The following is a 12,948-nucleotide window of genomic DNA, read 5'->3' as shown; positions in this document are numbered from 1 at the left end:
TGTTTCCGTATATCAGTCATCAATCCCATCGCAGCTATATACTTCGTTCTAACTCGTTTCACCACTTCTCAGTCATGGTCATCCGATCAACCCAAGAAAAAGCTTAAGAAGAGTCATTGCCGTTGTAGGCAAGGGCGTTGGGGCTACCCTTGACATCGCTGACCTTACCCTGGGTGGCCAGCTCCTTGACGCGCTTGACGATAGCTTCGGGGCCGGAGAGGTTCTCCAGAACCGACAGGTAGATGGACAGACCCACAATGTGGGGAGTAGCCATGGAGGTGCCGGAGATGGTGTTTGTGGCAGTGTTGGAGCCGATCCAGGCAGACTTAATGTTCTCGCCGGGAGCAAAGATATCGACGGCCGAGCCCCAGTTGGAGAAGGAGGCGCGAGCGTTGCCAACATTGATAGCAGCAACAGTCAAAGCTTTCTCGGCGGAAGCAGGGCTGGTGTTGGAGGCATCTTGCTATATCCCGAAAGTTAGCCCAAACAGAGGTCCACTTTGGACATGTAGGTTAGGAGGAATAGGGCACATACGTTCTCATTACCAGCAGCGACGACGCTGAGAACACCCTGGTTGTAGGCCTCGTTGACAGCATCGTTGAATGCCTGGGAGAATCCTCCACCTGTTGATTACTTGTTAGCCCCCGGAATGCCAACCCTGTAAGGCATAAACTGACCAAGACTCATGTTGATCGCGGACTTGGCGGTGCGCTTCTTCGAGACAATATCATTGGCAGCCCAGTTGAATCCGTCAAGGATTTCAGAGGTGCTGCCCGATTCACCGCGGAAGACCTTCACCGACAGGAGCTTGGCCTTCTTGGAAATACCATAGGTCTTGCCGCCAATAGTACCGGCAACGTGGGTTCCGTGGCCCACGGTGTCCTCGTGCTTGCCACCCACAGCGTTGTAAGCGAGGCTGGCACGTCCCTCGAATTCCACGTGGTCGACGTTGATACCAGTGTCCACCACGTAACCAAAGCCGCCTTCACCGGCGCTAGTGTCGTAGATGTAATCGGTGCTCTGTTCGCCCTTGTGGGAGATGCTGCCCAAACCCCATTCGGCCCCTTTCTGAGTGGTCAATTCACTGATGTGCCAAATCTGGTCTTGCTCAACGTGAGCAACCTAGATACAGTCAGCACAATTTTACTTCTCCGCTTGACGTCCCTGAGCTAGAACATACATCAGCGCTGTTGCGGATTTCATCAATGGTAGCATCGTCGAAAGCACCGAAGTAGGCAGCCCAGTTGTTGATTTTGTACTTCTTCTGGATACCAGTGGAAGGGTCGGAGTCACCCCGGCGGCCCAGGTTGCGCCTGTGGAGGTTGGTGGCCCACGTGGTATGCTCTTCGATCTTCGCGGCGTCGATACCTGACTTGAAGGTGACGATGTACTTTCCGGGAATCGTTTCAGGAGCCCGGGCATTCTCGATAGGTGCGCCAAAGACGGCGGGGAGGACAGCTCCGAGGAGCAGCAAAGTGCGCTTGAAGGAATGCATTGTCGGGTACTCAAGAGCGAGAGCTATTCAAGTCTGAGGATCCGAGAACCAGAGGCAGTGAGTGATGATGAGCAGGAAGATGCGAGGGATTCAGCACGTATTTATAGCTTCCAGGAACATTATGCGCCCCCTGTACAGTCGAGCTTAGTTTCGTCAATATCTCCACTCATGCGCCATGGGAGGACAAGGATGCGGGCGTCCCGAAGAGCATGGTTGGAACTCTCAAGGTGACATCGCATCTTCAGACGACTCTGTTGTACTCCATCGGAGCTGGCTCTGTCAGTGGAGAACAGTGTGCAGATGAGGAGGGCGATGTGGATGCTGGAATTGCAAGAACAACGACGATCATCACGGAAATTGAACCTTTCTCGAGCCTGGGCTGACGATTCGGCACAGCCAATCCAAGCTAGGGCCCTGGGCGAAGATAGCACGGGATGGGCTGCTCGGCTGTAAACCGGCGATCGACATCTTCATATGGAAGGTGGTATAGTTTCCATCCTTTAGGCAACTTTCTTTGTCTGCGACGAATGACATTTTGTCCCTGTTGATGCTAATATGTCGTGGGAAAAATGACCCCCAAGAGGCGTGGAGTCCCAGCGCTTTGTTCCTTTGTCGTCAGTGTGACCATGTTTAGATACTTGGCATTCTCACGCGATATGCGCTGCTGCCCACGATCCAGTTTTCTCGGTGATAGGCCGCACAGACTGATTGGATAGGTGAGAGGTGGTCTGCCGGGATCTTCTAGAATGAGGTACGACATATGAGCAGCAGGCAGGAAATCTGTTCGCACCCAGGGTCGCACGCCAGAGTACAGAGCTGGCTTCGCCTATACGCTCCCTCTGTCAGTGTTGACCATCCACAGCTGTCTGATTAAGCAAGGCTGCGGAGTCCGGATCTTACACGGGCCAAGATGGTAGTCGCTCGTGATAAGCATTAGCCACCCCCCTCTTCCGAGGATTAAGTTAAGCAAGTTTGGTCCTACATTGGCTTGACGCGAGCCCGCATGTGCCTGATGCTTTGGAGGGGAAGAAAGGGGGGGTCTTCTGATGCCACCGGGGCACGAGGATATCAGATGCCCCTCCTGGCAAATAATCGAAAATAAAATAAAAATAAAGAGCAATTAAAATTAAACAGGAGAGATATTAAATAAAAATAAATTAATAAATATCATAATAATAATAATAAAATAATAAATAAATAAATAAATAATAAACACACCTTATCGTGTGGCCGGATCATAGTAACCATCACATTTTGCGTGTTGGTTACGCAAAGTCTTCGGAGATAACGATACCCCGACACAGTCAGTAAGCCTCCAATTAAACAGTTTAGGATGTATCCCAGCAGTTAGTGCACCGTTGAAGCCTTGGTAGATACATTTTCATAAAGCCTGCGAGTCCACCGCCGGGAGTCCGGGGAGTCTAGGACCTTGGACCTTGGCATCAACAAACGAAAGGTCGGTGCCCCTAGAGGGATACTAGAGAAAGATGGAGCGGGAGCTGGTGGTACTGGTCCTGGGAGATCCCCTAGGCGCGGAAAGTTAATATGGCATCGCAAATGGTCATTCGTGATGCCGTTCAGATACATTCCTTGCAGATGGGAACTGGTGCGTCGGCAGTCCTAACCCTGTTTAGTTGCTGTGCGCATGAATCAACAGCAAAGACCACCCTTGGCACGAATGGCGATATCTGAGAAGGGGACGATGACTAACTGACTAGTAACTAGGCTGCAGGGGGGATTGAATTTGGACCATTCATTGAGCCAAGGCAGGACAGGGTAGAAACTTAGGTTGTCGAGAGATAGAAAATTGAATGGATAGGTCAAACGGAAGGAGGAGGATCGGGTATTTCCGTCTTAGGGAGATCGATAGTGAATAGACAACAAATGAGAGGGTTAGACTAGTGCCACGATAGCTCGCTCAAGTTGGACGATTTGCTGGAAAAGTCACCCATCGCGAAACTTCCAACGCGCTGAGCTCGGGGATCCGGGTCTTGGCTGCTGATTGGCAGGGATGGAGATGACAGGCGCAGGGAAGTTGCAGTCACGCGGTCTTGGCAAACGTCTACCATCGGGAGTCCGTTGGTATTAACTGAGCTGCAATTAATCTGCCGGACGGCGAATGGGCTGATGGCTTGTCAGGGGTTCAGACGATCTTGGCCTGAGTCATGTACCCCACTAATGTCATCATTAGCTGAGGTGAGGCCATTGTTGACCATTCCTCAGCATCTCCCCTCTCTTCTCTCATAGTAAACAGAGAAAGCCTGAGGCCAAGAGTTCCGATTGATCCTGAAGATCTCTTGCCGAATATGGGACAATTGCCAAGTCTGAGTGGAGATAGATCGAAGGGACTCCGACGGGCTGGGCATCTAGATGACAGGATAGCAGAAGTCTTGGTAGTATGCCATGTTCCTGCCATGGTTTATGCGAGATCTGAGCGTTCACTGCATGCCCGATTGTTTTATCTGGGGTACAACGTCTAGTTGAAACGGCAACAACGAGATTTATCTATGTACATTCTGTGAGGCTGGATCAGAGTAAGTAAGCAATAGGGAAATTGGACAAAAAAGGAAATATAAAAATCAAGAAAAATTAAAAAAAAAAAAAAAAAAAAAAAAAAAAAAAGCAAATCCAGGGATAAGATCCAGTAGAGCTTCGGATGCTCCAGCTTGGCGCGGTGACGCAAAAACAGCGCATTGACAAATCAGGGATCCAACAGAAGCACATGCTGCTAGAAAGAGCAAACTTAGAGAAAATCGCGCTTTGGGGGGCCGAATGGGAGAATTGCTGATCAACCAACCGAGAACCGAACAGGTCTTCAGCACGCAGGAACGTCTAAACTGACGTGCTGCACCTATCTCGTCCACACTGTTGTGTCAAGCCCTTTGGTCATTAATTGTCTGTCTCACTACCTTGTCGGCGCTAAGTTATCGGACCCCTTCATGTCTCAAGACTGCATGGTTGCAGATGGCACAGTAACCTTTCGTTTCCTTCATCATGCCCTAAGAGATTTCACTAAGTTTCATCCTCATGGACTATGGGGTATAACTTTATCGATTTCCTTGACGTAATGCCGAAAACATTGAATAATATTACGTGGGATGTGACCGTTACAACTCTGGAGGTACACCGAAATAACTAAGGCCGGCTGGTATGGGATAAGATAATATCATGCAATGGGGCAGAAAAGCCGGCAGACAGGGGCACGTCCTGCAGCCAAGAACGACGTGTCTAATAAACCCTCGTCCATAGCGCCATTGGCCTATGGGAAAAAAGAAAATAGCAACAGAAATACATATTGAAGACGCCTATCGGTCGCCGCCACTCAGCCAAAACTCCCAAGGTACTTGCTCCTCCCGAGGATATCCAAATTACATTGGCTTAATTTGGTGGAGCTTAATGCAACATATTCAAGCACGTTGTGTGGGATGATAGTGTATACACACCTTACACTCTCAGGAACTCTTCTTGCCAGAATGTTTCTTGGGCGCCTCTTGGTTCCTGAACGGAAATCCGGCGGTTCTCTTGTCTGCCCCCGTCTTCCGGCTAATTTTCCCATTGCTACTTGCAAATAGGATGCACCATAGGCCCACGGCCGCTAGCACAGAGTATCCCACCATTCCAATCCCAAAGGCAATCTGGTCCGAGGCTAGCCATCGCGAATACGCATAGAATGCTGAGACACTGTGGGATACTGTTGTCACCATCAACGTGGGTACAGCATATGGAGCCTTCGGATCTGAATCTTCCGCCGTCACTGGCTCCACGACTACGCTGGAGGTTAATGGTATGGAGCCCGTCAGCATCACGGTTAAGATAGCGATAGTGAGAAGGGCAAAGCCAAGACACCGTGCAAAGTAAACCTCAATTGCTACCCACAGTTAGCTTCTTTTTTCCTTTCAACCCTTTCAACTATCAAGCAGAGATCGCATCGATCCCACTCGCACTAGGAGAATGATTCGTCCTTACAGGAAGGCGGCCTGGTTTCCTCTAGCAACATGGTAGTTAACATTTGTGGAACCGCAACTAAGGCTATGCTCTGTAGCGAAAGCCATCCGGCTGTCGAGTAGGTGTAGAAATAGAATACCTGCGAAGAAATAGAGGTTAGGCAAATCCTACATTGGATTTTCCCATGCAAGTTTGCCAACATACATTCATGATGAGTTAGGTGCAGAGATGCATATCTAGCTTAGGTTCCAGCAGTACTCCGTACTTCAAAATATTACTCAAGGTGGTGAGTACTCGATGCGTTAACGTGGTGAAGCTTTGGATAGCTCATTGTTGCTTGTTCGCAAACAGAAAAACAACCAGAGGTAGCATTACGTCATCCAAGTTGTAGAAATTGGCAATGATCAAAATTACCAGATTGGGCCTTAGCACGAAAAAGTACCTAGAACTATATATCTGGTCAACGCTTCGCAATAATGGATAAATTTCAAAGTACGAATATTATAGTTGCCGCAGCAGTACTATGAACCACTATATTATCTACATAGTAAGTAAGAGGACCATAGGCCTGGGGATCGGACTGCAGGAGGGAATTACCACTCTCTTGTAAGAGTGAATCAACCAGCCTCGCACCTTGCTTTTCCTACTTCTCCCTCTCTACTTTGATTATCCCTTCATTTCTGTACCTCATCCGCTTCCATTCCGTCGCCAGCCTCGTTTTTATCTTCTTTTAGCCTGAACCCTCATTTGCCTTAACGTATATCTTTCATGTTTACGCCAACATAAAACGCCATGGCATTGATTGTGAATCCGCTTGTTGCTCCGGTCGTACTGGCCAAAATTAATTATGCGTCAGGATCCTTTCCAACCGGTCGAGAAGATCTGCCAGAATGTCAGAAGAATCAGGTACCCTTTTTAGTGCAGTATAATTATGGTTACACTAGTTTGTTTCTGCGTACCGTCAGCACTCTATTTATATACAATCACTGCATCACAATGTAAGCATTCATAGTTATTGTTCTGAAATAGATACATGATTGGTACATTGTCTTTTCTGAACAGTGTGTAGAGATATCTGCAGTCGATATTTCCTTTGAGATGCTATAGCTGTAGTAATTTGAGGATGGTCCATGTCCGGATTCAGTCATGTCTCCTTGCTCTTAGGGACAAAAAGGGCTATGTATTAAAGAGAAGTAAGCTAGGGACGGTTGGAAGGCAAATAATTATTCCTTTAATTCTAACCCATTCATTCAAGTTTAGTTCAATAGCGGCAGAAAAAATCCAGGAAAAAAACGCCGTCAAGGAACACCTAATGAATAAAGCCCATGCAAGTACTTTTCAGTTGGGATATTATCGATTGAGCTCAGTTGCCTTCAGGTACCGGGCGAAACTCAGATCTTGGTCAGATTGTGCAGTTCGTGAATCCGCAAGCGCGTCTTTGTACCGTTGAGAGAGCCCATCATTGTCGGCCGTAGGAGGCATATTAGCCTCATCATCGTCGCTGTCGTCTTCACCAGATTCTTCATAGCCACCTCCCCTCCTGGCAACAGCAGCAGCTTCCTCTTCCTCAGCGTCGCTGACAGTCTCGGCCTCATTCTCTCGGCGCTGGCTGGTACCGGAACCGGAACCGGAAACGCTCATGTCCTTCATTAGCTTTCCCAACTCTATTTCACGCTGAGCCGACTTGGTTTCCTCGCGCTCCTGCCTCTTGCGATCTAACTCAGGTTTGTAGTCGCGCTCAAATTCTTGACGCTTTTTCTCGACCGCCTTGAAGAACTCGTCAATGCCGTCACCGGTCATGGAGCTCACTCCCACGACACTCAAGTGTCGGTAAAACTCCTCTAGCATTAAGCTCATGCTGTTCAGAAGAGAGCCCATATATCCACTTCCGGATCCGAACCCACCAGCGCTGCCCTCCGTGCCGAATGCGCCCGTATCCTCTTCCTGCCGTAGCGCCTGCTGGAAGGCATCAAAGTCCGTCATCCACTCCTTCGCAAACTCAGCATCCTGAACATCCGTCTTGTTAAAAACCAGGATCATGGGCAGTTTTGTCTTGTATAGAATACTGCAGGCATAAAGCATGTTACTCATAAAGGTGCTCGTCGAACTGGTGCGAGGGGTATCGATAACGTATGCGATCACAGTGGGAAAAGAGGACGCCAGTGTTTCGAGCAATATACTGCCCGATGCACTCCACACAAAGACTTCGATCTGTCCCGGGGTATCGACCAAGATGTGCTCGATAGGCTTCGAGGAGGGATTGCTGGGGTTCGATGCGGTGCGTCTTTCCAGCAGGGAGATGATCTGATCGACCTTGGTAGCGAATAGATTCAGGGAGGTCAGAATGCCACCGTTGGGGCCCAGATTATACTGCTTCATGACTTCCTTGTAATTGATCGAATCCCGGATGTCAATGTTACTCTCGAACGGGACCGAATGGACAGCGGGGTCTAGATTCAGCACGTAGGGGACTGTTTTCTGGGAGTGGAGATGCGAGTTGATTCTTTGCATAAATGTCGTCTTCCCGGAGCCTGGATCAAGAAAGATAGTCCCGGTTAGCATAGCCGTGGGAGCAGCGTTGAAGAGCTCATATTCATACCAGCCATGCCGACACAGACGACGGCCACGGGAGGAGTCGCCATGGTGAGTGAAATACTATCGGAAAATCACTTGAATATAATAGCCGGGATTTCTTAAAGTTGTTGGAGTGACAGATTTATGTTGTTATCAAAAGCACGGTACAGGCGCCAGTGAGGATGTAATAGGACTGGACATCGCAGGGTTGAAAAGAAATTCTTGTCGCGGGGATCCGTCTGGGTGGAGTCCAGACTGCCAGACGTCATTCCCGCTAGTCAAGTTGGATTCTGCCGGCAACGAATGATTCTTGCTTCACTGCACCACGCAACACCCCAACAGATTAACCCCCTTGGATACCGGAGAGATGACTCTGGACGATTTTGAAAAGTCATTGGCGGAGGATCAGGAGAAGCGCCGCGCGAAGAGCGACCGAGAGAAACATCACCGGCATCGGGATCGCAGCAGAGATCGCTCAAGACATCACCACCGTCACCACCATCACCGCCGTCACTCATCACGATCCAGAGAACGCGAGTCCAATAGATACAGGGATTCTCGACATAGTGATGAGAATGGACACCGGCATAAACGGTCGCGCCATTCAACGGACCACGGAGACGACCGAGACCATTCTCATAAACGTCGGCACCGACATGATGACAAAGAGGACGAGGCAGAATCATCGAAGGAAGCGACTCAAGAAGAACCGACTCGATTAAAAAGAGACGCATGGATGGAAGCACCCTCTGCCCTTGATGTGGATTACGTACAGCGACGTGATACCACGCGCCTAGAGGAACCTAAGTCGAAAATGCTTCAGGCGGACTTCGAGCTCAAAATCCACGATCGGGAACTGAATAGCCATCTACGCGATTTGAAAGATGGGAGGGTGTTAGAGGAGATACAGGAAGAGCCGGCACAGCACGAAGTCGATTATACTTTTGGTGACGCGGGCTCTAAGTGGAGAATGACGAAGCTGAAGGCCGCCTACAGGGAAGCTGAAGAGAGTGGAAGGTCCTTGGAAGACGTTGCTATCGATCGGTTTGGAGATCTACGTTCGTTTGATGACGCACGCGAGGAAGAGGCGGAGCTAGATCGTCGCGAGACATATGGTGACGGCTATGTTGGTAAAGAGAAACCCACAGGAGAACTCTTTCAGGAGAGAAAACTCGAGGAAAATGTCCATCGAGACCCTCATGAGCACGTCCGGAGCCCTACAAGGGAACTTGAAGCTCGTGGGCAAGGCAAACCAATGGATACCGAGCCTCCTTCGAATACTACCCAGCATCTAGACCTAACGGCTCTCAATCGACTTAAGGCGCAGATGATGAAGGCGAAACTTAAGGGTTCAGCGGATGCTGCTGAGCTTGAAGAGCGCTATAATGCTGCGGCAGCAGAGACGGCGAACAGGAAGGAATCCGACGTCGTGGTACTAGGCGTGAAAGACAATCGAATGCTGGCAGGGGCAAGGAATGAAGTGAAACCGGTAGAAACTAAACGGGGTCGAGAGCGAGGCAAAGTCGAAGAGAATGAAGACATGAGTATCGAGGACATGCTTCGCGAGGAGCGGAGGACGCGGGGCCAATTTGGGGGAGATGGCCGAAGGCTCGCCGAGAGAATTGCAAAGGATGGCAAGTTCGAGGTGAGTCATGAGACAATAATTCGCAAGGGAAATGCTTCTAACGCGATCGTGCTAGAATGATCTAGAGTACATGGACGATAATGCCTCCAAGTTGGCCAAGCGGGTGCATCGGTCTGAAATTGATATCAAGAATATTGCTATTCACGAATTCCAGAAGATGAACCGGATTCTCGATAACTGCCCCCTCTGTCACCATGAGGACACAAATTCTCCCCCAATTGCCCCCGTGGTGTCTCTAGCAACCCGAGTTTATCTGACTCTGCCTACCGAACCCGAGCTCAACGACGGCTGCGCCACCATCGTCCCCATCCAACACCGAAACAATCTTCTCGAATGTGACGATGACGAATGGGAGGAGATCCGAAACTTTATGAAGAGCCTGACTCGCATGTACCACGAACAGGGGCGCGACGTCATCTTCTACGAGAACGCAGCTCAGCCTCTCCGAAAGAGGCATGCGGCGATGGAAGTTGTCCCGCTGCCGTACAGCCTTGGAGAGACCTCGCCTGCATTCTTCAAGGAGGCCATCCTCTCTTCGGACTCCGAATGGACTCAACATCGGAAACTAATCGACACCGCCGCTAAGGCCAAGCAGGGGCTGGGTCGATCGGCATTCCGGCGTACTCTGGCCAAGGAGATGCCGTATTTCCACGTTTGGTTCGAGCTGGATGGGGGTCTGGGCCACGTGGTCGAGGACGAGAATCGGTGGCCCAAAGGCGACCTCTTCGCTCGAGAGGTGATTGGGGGGATGCTGGACCTGGGACCAGATGTGATTAAGCGGCAGGGACGCTGGCATCGGGGTGGTGACCGACGAGTTGATGGGTTTAAGAAACGGTGGAGGAAGTTCGACTGGACAAGGATTCTCGTCGAGGGGTGAGATGGATTTTCCATTGACTTTGGATGTTTTGTATTTGAATTGATTTAGCAATATCTGAAAAGAGGTCATATACTGTACAACTATGAATGATGGAAACCTGTCACAGATGACAGTTAATGTAGAATCTCGAGCAATGATTCTTCCACTGAAAGAAAGGACCTAGAACCAATCCACCCACATCCAATGTCTTCTGTGGTCTTCCTCAACGTTCACTTAAGATGGAATAAGCTATTTGGGATCTTCTTGACTCTGACTTCACGAGCAGTTTGATAATGTTGCAGTATTTGTAATATCGGCGGGGAAGACAGTTAGTGCTCTTGGTGTTGCTCCAAGATTCTGTCAGAAACACCGAACAATGGTTTGAGTAGCTTCTCATATGTGTGATGTTCTCTTGTCGGTTGTACTCTATTATTGTCTACTTTTTCGAGAATATAGACCATTCTTCATAAAATAGGACCTCTCGAGATTTCCAGCTTAAATCTAATCACTTTGACATTGATTGGACCGACCCATATACACACGACCTCCTCGTATTCCCCCGCTCTGTTTATTAAGCATCTCTGACCTGGTTATAAAAGGACTGCAACTTCTATCTAAGTTGACAATAAATCCATATCAGCCGCATAAAAATAAATAAAATCAAAATGACAACTAAAACTGAGCATATTTCCGAAATAACCGGTGGTTGCTTATGTGGAAGCATCCAATACACTGTCCACTTCAATGATCATCAATGGCCACCGAAGGTGCATTTCTCTATTATATACTCTTTACTAGACTTCCTTGATCTATACTGATAATATTAACAGTCAGCCTCCTGCCAATGCACGATGTGCAGAAAATGGACTTCAGGTCTCTTCCCTCAATTCCTATCTCTGTCCCCGAAACAAATAACGCCGAGGTTCTCCTCATTCTCCACATACAAGGAGTATCGCTCGTCAGAGACCTGCCTGCGCGGATTCTGCTTGCAGTGTGGCAGTTCGTTATTGTGGAGGACGGAGAAGAATGCAGACGAAGTTGATCTGTTCCTGGGAACGATTGATGAGAAATGGTTAGTTGGTGAGAAGGGGGATGGAGACGTTGGAAAGGGTACTGGATATGCTGTAGGAAAGACATTGGCAACTCCTATGCATTTACAGCTTTACTATGAAAATGCCATCGAGGGGGTGACGGATCTGGTTCAGGGTGGGAAGAGGTATCCGAGGCATTCATCTCACGGGGGTGCGTTTTAATGTATATACAGTAGTAGGTGGTATGGTCTGTCTATTCCTGCTTGGTACTTAAAATGTTGATCTATGATGATGTACCAATGGTTAATTTTTCCCTCTTTCTCTTCGTGCTTAAGTTTAGAGTGGTGTATGACCTGATAGTGCTGTTCGTGGTATATGGAGTTATAGATACTCTAAGATTTAGGCAATCCAGTCTCAGAGGCATCATATCTGTTAATAACTAAATAAAAAAGAAAGAAAAAGGACCCTTAGTCCTTTGTCCAGAATATAAACTTGTATAGTAAAATATATATATATATATATATATATATATATAAATGTCCTAGGGAGCTCTTAACCTTATAATTAACAGTTGTCCGCGCTAACCTGATGTCTATGTGATGGTTTGGTTGTCTCTGCGCTAGTGGAGATAAAGCCACTTGACCATATAAAAAGGTGCAAGACGACTGATCTTCGACCAGTCGCATCTAGCGCCCTATATAGGAGCGAAGGCCATGCCTGAGCAATACATTGGGTTCAACACTTGACAGTCTAATTAGTAACTGAGTAGTGTGATTTGCTTAACTAGAGGAACTTACCAATTGCGCTATTGAGACTTGATATTTGCATTAGGCGGTCATGAAGCTATTTCTAGGATTTTGTCTATGAGATCATATATGAATCCGTTGGGTATACTCTTGCAGAAGTGTACACTTGATTTTTCTGACACACCACAGTATTAATAATTTATTATAATTACGTATGATATATTGGAGAATTATTTATCTACCTTTTTAAATCAAAATAAGTAGCTCTCGATAGCCCTATCCTAACCTATATCCTTAGGAAAGAGACATCACGATTCCACCCAAACAACCAGCTAGTAGCATTTTCCAGGTCAAAGTCAATCACCGGATTGAAGTCCATGAATTGCTCACCGGGAATCGCGGCACGGTATCGTAATATGCCCACGTGTCAGACACACACTTTTTCGCAGCCTCGAAAATAGACATTCTTGGATGCAGCCCCCTTTTATCGTCTCAATCTGTGCAAGCGCCATGATAATGGAAATATGACTCCTGACATTCGTTTTCCTGAACTCTAGTGGCTTCAATGTCAATTGCGGTAGTCTCCGTGCTACTGTGAGAAGGGTATCTCTACTGGCTTTATGGAGATGGAGAAGGCCTGGCTCCGTCAGGCCATT

General features: G+C 48.2%; 4 protein-coding genes across 4 annotated transcripts; 1 reads left to right on the top strand and 3 right to left on the bottom strand.

Annotated features, from left to right (window-relative positions):
* Positions 1-103: 103 nt before the first annotated feature.
* Positions 104-1,495, bottom strand: ALP1 (S8 family peptidase; the record flags this gene model as incomplete). Its single annotated transcript, XM_033569208.1, has 4 exons — positions 104-463; positions 535-623; positions 678-1,122; positions 1,181-1,495. The coding sequence occupies 4 exons, from the start codon at positions 1,493-1,495 to the stop codon at positions 104-106; spliced, it is 1,209 nt and encodes a 402-aa protein (XP_033428014.1).
* A 3,452-nt stretch (positions 1,496-4,947) lies between these two features.
* On the bottom strand, positions 4,948-5,492 carry ATNIH1004_004537 (uncharacterized protein; the record flags this gene model as incomplete). The annotated part of the gene is made up of 2 exons (XM_033569207.1): positions 4,948-5,363; positions 5,462-5,492. The coding sequence occupies 2 exons, from the start codon at positions 5,490-5,492 to the stop codon at positions 4,948-4,950; spliced, it is 447 nt and encodes a 148-aa protein (XP_033428013.1).
* Positions 5,493-6,790: 1,298 nt separating this feature from the next.
* On the bottom strand, positions 6,791-8,082 carry ATNIH1004_004536 (putative ATP binding protein; the record flags this gene model as incomplete). Its single annotated transcript, XM_033569206.1, has 2 exons — positions 6,791-7,971; positions 8,040-8,082. 2 exons carry the CDS (start codon positions 8,080-8,082, stop codon positions 6,791-6,793), a joined length of 1,224 nt encoding a protein of 407 aa, XP_033428012.1.
* Positions 8,083-8,381: 299 nt separating this feature from the next.
* Positions 8,382-10,536, top strand: ATNIH1004_004535 (putative cell cycle control protein (Cwf19); the record flags this gene model as incomplete). Its single annotated transcript, XM_033569205.1, has 2 exons — positions 8,382-9,659; positions 9,715-10,536. The coding sequence occupies 2 exons, from the start codon at positions 8,382-8,384 to the stop codon at positions 10,534-10,536; spliced, it is 2,100 nt and encodes a 699-aa protein (XP_033428011.1).
* Between the last annotated feature and the right edge of the window lie 2,412 nt (positions 10,537-12,948).

Source organism: Aspergillus tanneri, assembly GCF_003426965.1.
Source record: "Aspergillus tanneri strain NIH1004 chromosome Unknown AapTan_3_pilon_pilon_pilon, whole genome shotgun sequence".
Lineage (NCBI taxonomy): Eukaryota > Fungi > Ascomycota > Eurotiomycetes > Eurotiales > Aspergillaceae > Aspergillus > Aspergillus tanneri.
This window is presented reverse-complemented; position numbering and strand designations above follow the sequence as displayed.